At 44.4% G+C, this 11,354-nt stretch overlaps 1 protein-coding gene across 1 annotated transcript; it reads right to left on the bottom strand.

Moving 5' to 3' along the window:
• Positions 1–1,254: 1,254 nt before the first annotated feature.
• On the bottom strand, positions 1,255–3,871 carry LOC133023331 (globoside alpha-1,3-N-acetylgalactosaminyltransferase 1-like). The gene is made up of 8 exons (XM_061090340.1): positions 3,636–3,871; positions 3,519–3,551; positions 3,381–3,425; positions 2,652–2,825; positions 2,423–2,555; positions 2,137–2,332; positions 1,667–1,886; positions 1,255–1,591 (listed from the first exon to the last, which is right to left on the bottom strand). The coding sequence occupies exons 1-8, from the start codon at positions 3,692–3,694 to the stop codon at positions 1,447–1,449; spliced, it is 1,005 nt and encodes a 334-aa protein (XP_060946323.1). The 5' UTR covers positions 3,695–3,871; the 3' UTR covers positions 1,255–1,446.
• Positions 3,872–11,354: the final 7,483 nt, after the last annotated feature.

Here is an 11,354-nt window from a genome sequence, read left to right on the forward strand (position 1 = left end):
TCCTTTTACCTCCTCAAATCATTTTTCTCTGAACTTTTGAGACAAACCTTTTTTAAATGTCCGTCTGAAACATTTAAATGATGAGTCCGAACTGTAATAAAAACTCTGATATCACTGTCTTCTCTTTTTCAAGCATGACATAAGAACTTCCTGTTTTTTCACCGATTTTATTGGCTGAGTGGTTCTTGTCACCGAGCTGTAAAAGGTCTGGATCTGGATCTGGATCTGGATCTGGATCTGGACCACAATTCACTGATCTCAATATGAACCAGCTTCTTTGGGATCAATATGATGGATTACATGGATATTGTACGTTATATAGACACTGTTGTATTGATCAGCCTCGTTATGATCAGGAATATTGAAACTGTTTGAATCTGATTAATTCATTTGAATCAGTTTAAACACACGTCAAACTTTATGATGATAAATAATAAATTGATTCTCTGATTATAGAGGAAGAAGATTTCAGACCTGTTTCTCTCCAAAGGACCGATGCTGCTCGTTCTCTCAGAAAAATGAAGGTCGTCTGTTTGGTTCCCTCTAACTCGCTCTCTCTCTCTCTCTCTCTCTCTCTCTCTCTCTCTCTCTCTCTCTCTCTCTCTCTCTCTCTCTCTCAAACACTCACTCATTCCCCTTCTTCAGTCATGCTCGCTCTGCCTGAAATTAAATCATGTCTGTGTGTGTGTGTGTGTGTGTGTGTGTGTGTGGGCGGGTTTAAAAACAGACACACACACATGCCATAAATGGATTTGAGCATGGGAGGGCACCTTGATTGTCTCTCTCTTTACACACCCTTCTGTTTTCAATGTGTGTTTGTGTATGAGAGAGAGAGAGAGAGAGACAGAGAGAGAGACAGGGAGAGAGAGACAGGCAGAGAGACAGAGAGAGACAGAGAGACAGAGAGACAGGGAGAGACAGAGAGAGAGAGAGAGAGAGAGAGAGAGAGAGAGAGAGAGAGAGAGAGAGAGAGAGCTTCCTGTCTTTGTGGAATATGCTCTTTTTCTCATTTTCAGAAACTGATGATGTCTGTTCAAATGTTTTTTACCAGTTTTGTTTGAATTAGTTATTTGATGATAATAAAAAGGCTCAGACGTGTGATCGACAGCAGACACTGACTCAGGATTGGTTAAGAGTGTGTATGGGCGGGACCTTGACACCATAATCACTACTGAACAGACTCTGACTGCAAATGACATCATCACCACAAGATGGCAGCATTTGTATCTGAGAAAATCTCGCTTCAGGAAGTGGAAACGTGTCATCAACTTTATTTACACTGACAGGTGAAAACTCAACAAAACCATCAGAGGCCAAACCAGGCCAGGTCTAGACCAGGACCCAAAATCTAAATGTTTTACTTTAAGTTCTGCTCGACACTATACAGAAAGTAATCCAGGACTACATAGCTGACTTTAACATTCCGTCTGGTGCGGTTGGGTTCTCTCAGACCCAATTCGGTCGGATCTCTGCGTAGTTCTTCACAACTCCGGAGAACCTGATGATGTGCATTTCAGGTTCATTGGCTTTAAAGTCTTGCCACTGGTACTCAGGTGACAGAACCTTACTGGGCTTATTGATCCACATATACCTGAAACCAAGGAACAGGAGAAACAGTCATTACAATATTACCCACAGTCGATGCAGCTCCAGTGACTCTGCTCACCTGTTGATGTGACTCTCCTCCTGCCAGGCGGCCTCGATGTCTTTTTTAGCATCGTCCCAAAAGTTGATGGAGCAGGTTTTGGAAAGCTGGTGTACTTGCTGCAGGTTGCCTCCGAATGCCCCCATAGCGTAGTAGAAGTCCCCGTCCCCAGGAGCTATGTAGGCTTTGGAGATAGGCCGTCGCTCATAGGGGAATTCGCTGCGGTCGGTTTTGTAGTAACCTGCAGACACAAGTTAGAAAACATGGGAACATACCCAAAAAGAAGGTGAGACTTCATCTGGAATGGTAGAGCTGAGTGGTCCTGGTGGCTCCACGTAGCTTCATCTAAACACATCCGACATTGTTTTCACACAACTGAGTAAAACTGGGATTTCACTACACAACAGTAAGTGTCCCTCTATAGTGGACCACACCAGTACGATCTGTAACCATGATGTTGACACTAAGAGTAGAAAGGATTCTCTGCTGACCTGGATGGAGAACACCGACCAGTTCTCCCAGTGACTCCGTGCCCCAATGGCCGTGGAATTCGGAGTCCACATCCAAACAGAAGATGAAGTCGGCGTAGTCACGAAGCTCCTCCTCTATTAGGGCCTGGACCAGAAACATCCTGCTGGAAGTGATTTCCTGCCAACGGTTAAGGGCGTGCACTGTTTTCACCGTCCGCTGGAGGTGGAGCAAAACTTGTTTTTAGAAACCAGGCGGACAGAGTCCAGCTGACCTGGACTCACATCATTGGGAACACACTTCCTTTACCTGTCTGCCGCTGGACATTTTGACTTGGGGCACCTCGTTTGGCTGGTCAGTGTAGACGAACACATGCACATTGAAACCAATGAAGAAGTGCTGCTCCATGGTCTCCAGAAACCTTTTCAGGAACCTGATGTACCTGTGGAGTAGGTGAGAGGACACACCTCCAGGTCAATGTCAAGTCAGAAACTCTGTGTTCATGGGGTGTAGACAAGTAAACACTGTGACATCATACTTTCCCTGGGCGAACACCGTGGCTGCGATGGTGAGGTTCTTTGTCTGGTAGTGGCTGTCGAGGACAACCGGGTCGAAGGTTCCCTCCCAAACCACCGGAGCCGACCAGGTCGTCATCGTCAGCACGTCAGTACGACCAGGGGCGTCACCTGGCAAAGGCGTCATGGGCGGTGGCCTAGGGCACAAAATGCGGAGAGGACGCCACAAGAGGCTGTGAAGTACTGCGATCCCGCGTGGAGAAATCATTCATCTTTATTTTTGTGGACATGAATAGCTATCGGCTGTCAGTACAGCAGATTTCAGACTCTTTGTATATTTTTATCACATATTTGTCTTGTTTTTCAAAGCCTAAATGCAGTATTTCATTTAAACATTTATTTTGTAAACTCATTTTATTAATTTATGAATGTAACCTTTTGAGTTAAGGAAGGAATTTTGTGTGTGTGTGTGTGTGTGTTGGGGGGTGCGCCAGTCTGAAATCTCGCCTAGCGACACACCCTCCCCTTACAAAAATACACTTCACCTGATGTGTTAAATCCAATAGGCATTCGAGTTTATACTGCTTGGAGTTGGAAAATATGCATACAAATGATGATATGTTCAAAATACTCACTTGCCTAATAGTTGTGCACACAGTGTTCAGGCAACTGACATCACGAAAACAGAATAAAAGTGTGAAGGACACACAACAGTCAGACTAAACTGAACAGGAAAAGAAAGAGTTACTGACCTGTTTGTAGGTAAAATCTGACTCCGTTCAACGGGATCCATAAATCTAGAAAACAAAAACACAAGATCAATAATTATTTTATCACCAATCAATGAATCAGTTAATAAAACAAGGAGCATTCGTTTGTGTGTGTGTTACCTGCCGTACTTCCAGCCTGAGCTGTACAACAGTCTGTAGATTCAAACAGAAACATAATCATGAAACAGTTCAGTCAGTGTTATCAATCGTATCAATAGCATCAGAATCAATACTCACCCTATGAGCAGAACAAACAGCAGAATCACTATCCCGGTTTTAATTTTTGACAAGTTCATGTCTGAGTCTGACCAGGATAGTTCTGATCAACAGGGTCGGAATCTTGAGCTCAGATCAGGTCCACTAAATCCAGGTCCAGCAGTGAGTATTTCCGAATATCTAGTAGATCTAAGTCCTCTGGAATGAATCAGTCCCTGTGGTGTCCTGGTTCAGTCTAGTTTCCAGTGGATCAGCCGTACCTGTAGGTAAAACTGACAGACAAAAGGAGGCGGATATGACAACGAGCGAACCTGTATTTCTGGTTTGATTCTTGATCCCTCAGGCGTAGGCTGAGGTTCTCTTAGTACAGGTGTCATATTTCCCTCCTGCTCCGATTCGAATCATTGAAATGTAGAAATGTCACCTGGTGGGTTCAATTGAGAGAACGCATCACGTTGCTCATGACTTCCTGAATGCAGACATACAGAATGTGGAGGTGAGGGGCGTGACCTGCACCACACGTAATTATATCCTTAAAAAAATTTCTTTCATTTTACAGTGAACTATCCCTTTAAATCACCCTTTAGCAACCTTTTAAACACTTTAATAAACACTCAAGAAAAAACCTTACTAAAACTTAATGAACACAGGCAATAAACCTTTAATAAATACTTTAATATAACTTTAAAAAACCAACAACTATAAACCCTTAATACACCCTGTGTGTGCGTGTGTGTGAGTGTGTGTGTGTGTGTGTGTGTGTTGTGGCGGTGGTGGTGGGGGATGGGGGGGGGGGCAGGATGAAGTTTTATTTAAAAAAGTTTCATCACAACCACCGACCTGAGATCCACATCAACACTAACCAGAACCATCAGAACTTTCAGAACCTTCAGAACCTTCAGAACCTTCAGACCCTTCAGAACCTTCAGAACCCCCACAGGTAAGTTTGTTTTCAGTAATAATTATAAATGATTCAAACTGAATCAGCAAGTATTAGTAACTATAATATAACATCTGTCTGTCTCCCTCTGTCTGTCTGTCTGTCTGTCTGTCTGTCTGTCTGTCTGTCTGTCTGTCTGTCTGTCTGTCTGTCTGTCTGTCTGTCTGTCTGTCTGTCTGTCTGTCTGTCTGTCTGTCTGTCTGTCTGTCTGTCTGTCTGTCTGTCTGTCTGTCTGTCTGTCTGTCTGTCTGTCTGTCTGTCTGTCTGTCTGTCTGTCTGTCTGTCTGTCTGTCTGTCTGTCTGTCTGTCTGTCTGTCTGTCTGTCTGTCTGTCTGTCTGTCTGTCTGTCTGTCTGTCTGTCTCTCTATCAGTCAGTGGGTGGGGGGGCAGCATGTCTTCAGTCTGTGGACAGATGTGAAGATGTCTTCTTTCAGGTCGTCACATAAACAAATGAAGTGATAATTGGGTCAAAACCAACAAAGATAATTTTCATTCAGAAATTCATCGTATTAGAAGTAACATGGTCACAAGGAAGAAACAATGACACCTGCAGGTCAGTTCAGTTACTGTCCCATTTAACAACATGAAGAAGAAGAGATGATGAAGCATGATTAAAATCAAAAGACGTCACAGGGTCAGAGGTCAGAGGTCGGAGGGACACCCAACAGTCTACAGACCCAACGATCATGTGACTGATTTAAGTTTCGTTTCTGATGCAGTGACAGCTCAGAGTGGAAGAACTTGATAACTCAGAAAGAAGCTGAGTCCTGATCTGAAACCGTCACCAGTCACATGACTCAGCGTCTCCATGCGGCGCCATGCCTCTCACTTTCCTTCAGATTTCAGTTTGAGGTGGAAAGTTGAGCCACGTCTCAAATCAAACATCAGGCTCCGAGTTTCCACCGCGCTCTGACGTGCGACGCCTGTGAGCGGGAAACGTGTTTTTCAGAAATATATAACAGCTTAATAAAGTCGCAGAGATAATTACTAACATTGTCGCTGTTGAAGTCGGACGTTCCTGCAGCTGCTGTGACAAAGGTCAGATTTGATTTTTGCTTTCACGTCACAAACTGACGTCTCTCATCAGTTTTTATTGATGTCTGATGGGGTTTTTTGATAAGCTTCATCGGAATGTGTATCACTGCTTCTTTGATACACAAACTCTGATTCATCACTTTTCTTCAACAGGTTTCTGTGACGACTTGTTGCTGACGTAACTGAAACTTTATCGATCCTGTTATTCTTCGGGTCATTTCAAAATGTTCAAATTGACAGAACCATAGGAACTTTTTTGGAAGAAGCATCATCATTACAAACAATAACAAATACCATCATCTGCTGTATGAGCCATATTGTCCGTGAACGTAAGGGTTGTGGATCAAGACTTACATGGTCCAAGTCTCTTCTGCTTCAAATCAAAATCTGTTTATTGAAGGATTTCCAATATATATAAGTGCAACGCTGAATGGACATTACAGAGACAGGAAGTAAACATGAGTACAACAATCAACACCAATGTGTCCAGACAGACATGGATTGGGCAATATAACTTCAGGAACAAACAAAACAAAAAAACAAAAAACACAAGGTAACAACAGAAAAAGGAAAGCAGAAAAAAAACAAATGTAACGTTATACAAATAAAATCTTCAAACGAAAAATAATCCCTTCCCAGTCAGTGCCAATACACAACAATAATATGAGCACTTTGTCACATCTAGAGTCTGCGCTAAATATAAGCATAAGCAAAGAGTACATAGTGTTGTTAAGCTGCACCTAATGGCCAGGTTTTCACAAAGTCTGGAATGCATTAAGAAAATGACCCCACGCCTTCTGAAATCTCCCACTTGAGTGCTTAAGCGAGTATCTAACCTTCTCCAATTTTAAGCAGGACATGATTTCTTCTAGCCATTTTGCGTGAGTGGGGGAGGAGGCATCCCTCCACCTGAGCAGGATCAGTCGCCTAGCTAGCAGGGAGACAAAGGATACAGTACGTCGTTTTTCTATGGACAACTCGACCTCCGCCTCCATGAGCCCAAAAAGAGCAATCAACGGGCTTGGTTCCAATCTGATGCCTAACACCCGAGAGAGTGTATGGAAAATTTCTCTCCAGTAGTTGGTAAGGCTCGAACAGGACCAGTACATGTGGATGAGTGCAGCTTCAGCAAAACCACATTTGATACAATGTGGACTAATATCAGGGTACATAGATGATAGTTTTGCTTTTGAGATGTGAGTCCTGTGCACCACTTTGAACTGAATTAAACTGTGACGTGCACAGAGGGAGGCCGACCAGTTTAAGTATGGAAGTCCAAGTGTCCTCTGATAGAGAGACACCCAAGTCTTCCTCCCATGCTGTTCTAATCCTATCTGTGGAGGCACGCCCAAGATCCAACACCATGTTATACAGAACTGAAATTAACTTTTTTTTAAGTGGATTAATCAACTCTATCAACAGTGGTCAAGTCTGTTGATATTAAAGAGCCAGGTAAATGAGAAACAACAAAATGCCTTGCTTGAAGATATCTGAAAAAATTTGAGTTAGGAAGACTGAATTTTTCACTTAGCTGCTCAAAAGAGGACAGGCTGTTGCCTATGAACAGGTCTTTAAAGCGCATGATACCCTTCCTGTGCCCTTCACGAAAAGCAGAATCCTGGCAGAAAGGTTTAAAAAGATGGTTTGATGCGATGGGGCTCAGAAGAGAGAAGCTGTGAAATCCAAAATTATAAATATTTCCTAAATTGTGCCCAAATTTTTAAAGAATGTTTAACCACCGGATTTTTAATGAATCTGAGTGAGGGAAGTGGGAGTGGGGATCCGAGAAGTGCAAGAATTGACATATTATCATCCGACTGTAGCTCCATCTCTACCCAGTCAGGGCAGTCAGGTCGGCTGTAGTAAAAAGACCAAAACGCAAGACAGCGCAAGTTCGCAGCCCAGTAATAGAAACGAAAATTTGGGAGAGCAAGACCACCAGGAGCCTTGGTTTTCTGCAGGTGGTTCTTGTTCAAACGTGGTCGTTTACCTTGCCATAAATATGAAGAAATAACTGAATCAAGAAGTTGAAAAAAGGATCCAGGGATAAAGATAGGTAGGGCCTGAAAGAGGTACAGAAATCTTGGTAAAATGGTCATTTTGACAGCGTTAATACGTCCGGAAAGAGATAATGACAAGGGTGACCACTGTGCTAATAATTGTTTAGTCTGATTCAATAACATGGTAAAGTTGTCTTGGAATAGATCTTTGTGCTTTCTTGTAACTGAGATACCTAGATAGGAAAACTTCTTATAAGTAAAATAAGAAACCCCCACTCAACCCGGTCGAATGCCTTCTCTGCATCGAGAGAGACAACGCATTCTGGGATATCTTCAGAGGGAGAGTAGATAATGTCAAGCAGTCGTCTAATATTAAAATAGGATTGCCTGCCTTTAACAAAGCAAGTTTGGTCTTTGGATATGATTGTAGGGAGGACAGTCTCCAATCTATGGGCTAGGATTTTGGCTACAATTTTAGCATCCGTGTTAAGGAGGGAAATAAGCCTGTAGGAGGCACATTCAGTCGGATCTTTACCCTTTGCAATAAGGGTAATACAGGCCTCAGTAAATGATGGAGGAAGTGAGCCTTGCCTGCGAGATTCAGAGAGGACTGAGCGCAACAGTGGGGAAAGCAGCAGAGAGAATTTCTTAAAAAATTCTGCCGGGAAGCCATCGGGGCCTGAAGAACAGAACTAGGTGTAGTTCACCTCAAACAAAAACCATCAGACCCAGAATGATGAAGCCCTTTCCAGTCCTTCTCGTCTTCCTGCAGCTGAGCAGCTTCCAGCTGATGGTGGTTTCCATGCCGCCCTGCACACTGAAGGCAAACGTGGCAGAGGAAGCCCATCGCCAGCTCCGAGACCTGGTAAGAACACGACCTTTCAACTGTGCACTCGAAACCACATCTCGACAAGAACCTTGAGCCAGCTATGAACTGTTTCCTGCCTTTCCTCTAGGGGGCCCTGTTTCCTTCCCACTGCCTGCGGTACAACGTCAACATCTCATTTCCAGACACTGCCTTCCCTGCCGGCCCAGCCAGTCCCTCTAAAGTAAGCCTCTGACCTCACCTGAGCCTTTCAACCAATCACAGAGCTGGATTCTTATGTTCGGGCCTTTTTTCAAATCTTAAAATTTGTGAACGCTGACATAGACTTGTCTCCTTGCAGTGCCGCAGGGCGTTATGGGTGGTGTTTGAGTCACTGCGGGGGACAAAGCTAATTATCGAGCACAATGAGTCACCTGTCGGAGAGGGCGGAGTCATGTGGGACGAAGACAAATTCAACACCTTCCAGATTCTGCAGCACCGACTGCTGAGTGACGGACGCTGTGTGAGTATGATGAGAGGTTCCCCAGGGTTCTGTGCTGGGCCCACTTTATTCTTTCTTTTTCTTTCTTTCTTTCATTCACTCTTTCTTACTATCTTCCTCCTCTTCAGCTTTCCATGGTGGCTGCGGCTCCAGATGTTTTCTCATCGTACTTCAGTAAGGTGTGTATGTTACCTGCTGGACTTCCAGACTGAGCTGCACAACAGTCTGTAGATTCAGAAACATAATCATAAAACAGTTCAGTCAGTGTTATCAATCGTATCATAGCGACTGTCATCGGCCTGATCACCAGCGACGATGAGAAGGCCAACAGAGAGGAGGTCAGAGCCCTGACATCTTGGTGCCAGGACAACAACCTCCATCTCAACGTCGGCAGAACTAAGGCGCTGATCGTGGACTACAGGAAGAGACAAGGAGAAGAACACCCCCCCCCCTCTCCATCAACGGGAATCCGGTGGAGCGAGTCAGCAGCTTCAAGTTCCTCGGGGTCCACATCAGTGATGACCTGGACCCATCACACAGACTCCATCAGGGAGACGGCCAGGCAGCGGCTCTTCTCCACATGGACTCCAGGATCCTGGTGCAGCACAGAGAGCATCCTGACCGGCTGCTTCACCGCCCTGACCAGTGAGGCTCTACAGAGGGGGGGGCAGTCTGCTCAGCACATCACCAGGACGGAGCTGCCATCCATGGAGGAACTCTACACCCAGCGGTGCAGGAAGAAGAGCAACCGGATCATCAAAGACCCCCATCACCCAAACCAGGAAGTGTTCTCCTGCTGCCGTCTGGCCGACGGTGCCGCAGCATCCGGGCCGGCACCACCAGGCTCAGAGACAGTTTCACCCCCCCGGCCATAAGACTTTTAAACTCCTCCAATCCGTCATAATTCCACTAACTCTGCACCTCAGCATATTTGCACTATTGCACAACATTTTTATATTCTATTTTATTTCATTTTTTTGACTGATATAATATTCTGAGCATTGCCATAAAAGAGCCTGTGACCAAAGAATTTCATTGCAAGCGACTGCTTAATGTAATCGTTGTGCATATGACAATAAACTCTTGAAACATGAAACCTGGGGTGCGTTCTGAAAGTCCAAATCCTCTCCTTTCCTCACCACTATTCCCTGACCTGGATGTAAAACGTCACAGGGTCGAGGAAAGCTGTGAAGAAGAATAACCGAGCAGAGGAAATCCCACTGCACTTACACTCATTCATTTCATAAAGGAAGGTCTGATGACTCCTCTGGTAGAGGAGAGGAGTAATGAAGCGTTAAGACTGCTTTCCTCATCCTTTAGAGAAGTCAAACAGTTCGTATTCAGGTCATTTCAACCGTTAAGAAAGTTCCTGAAAACAATTGACTATTGGAACGCAGCCCTGAACTCAGATCACGTTTTCAAGGATTCCTCCATTTCACCACAGTATTTCTGTTTGACCAATGACAGAGCAGCAGATGCGTGATGGGATGGGCTTTGAACCAATCAGAGGAGACATTGACCCCCTGACCCTGGAACGCCCACAGGAAACTCCATTATCCCAATTCAGTTAGAGAACATAAGGAGAGAGTTGTCATGGTTACCACAGAGACACAGCTCAGTGACCATTTGGTGACCCCAGAGAGAGAGAGAGAGAGAGACAGACAGACAGAAAGACAGACAGACAGACAGACAGACAGACAGACAGACAGACAGACAGACAGACAGACAGACAGACAGACAGACAGACAGACAGACAGACAGACAGACAGACAGAGAGACAGATTTTTGATTTTTCAAGCCACTTTTATTTGCTCAGTGAAGTTCCAAAAACAGGATACAACGCATCCAAAATTTGATAAAATACACATCAAAATAAAACAATATCCAATCCAAAATATGACCAAAAACCAGCTGATCTTTCTTCACAGAACATAAAACCTGCTTGAGGCACCACATCTTCTCAAAATCTTCTACATTATTTGTCAAAATAAAGAAAGATAAATCAGTTTTCAGCCTTGCCTTTAACATTCGTCTGAAAATGCACAAAACATCCACATCCAGTGAGTCTTCAAGTTTGTGTCTCCTGCAGAGATAGATCGCCATCTTTGCTTGACCCAAAATAAAGTTGAAGAGTTGACATTTACCCACCTGCAGGTTCTCCTGTGTTTCTGTTAAACTATCCTCTGACTGAGAGGAAGGACACAGTGGGTTTATCTTTGATACTTTTCTTGCTTGTTCACTATTTGTCTTGTTTTCTGGGTTTATTCTTTTGGCCCCCCGTGAACCTGATGTGTCGCTCTGTGGCTCCATCGGGACAGAGGCAGGCTGGGGCCCCGGTGCAGAGTGTGGGCGGGACCTTGACACCATAATCACTACTGAACAGACTCTAACTGCAAATGACATCATCACCACAAGATGGCAGCATTTTTATCTGAGAAAATCTCGCTTCAGGAAGTGG

This window comes from Limanda limanda, chromosome 17 (genome assembly GCF_963576545.1).
Source record: "Limanda limanda chromosome 17, fLimLim1.1, whole genome shotgun sequence".
Classification (NCBI taxonomy): domain Eukaryota; kingdom Metazoa; phylum Chordata; class Actinopteri; order Pleuronectiformes; family Pleuronectidae; genus Limanda; species Limanda limanda.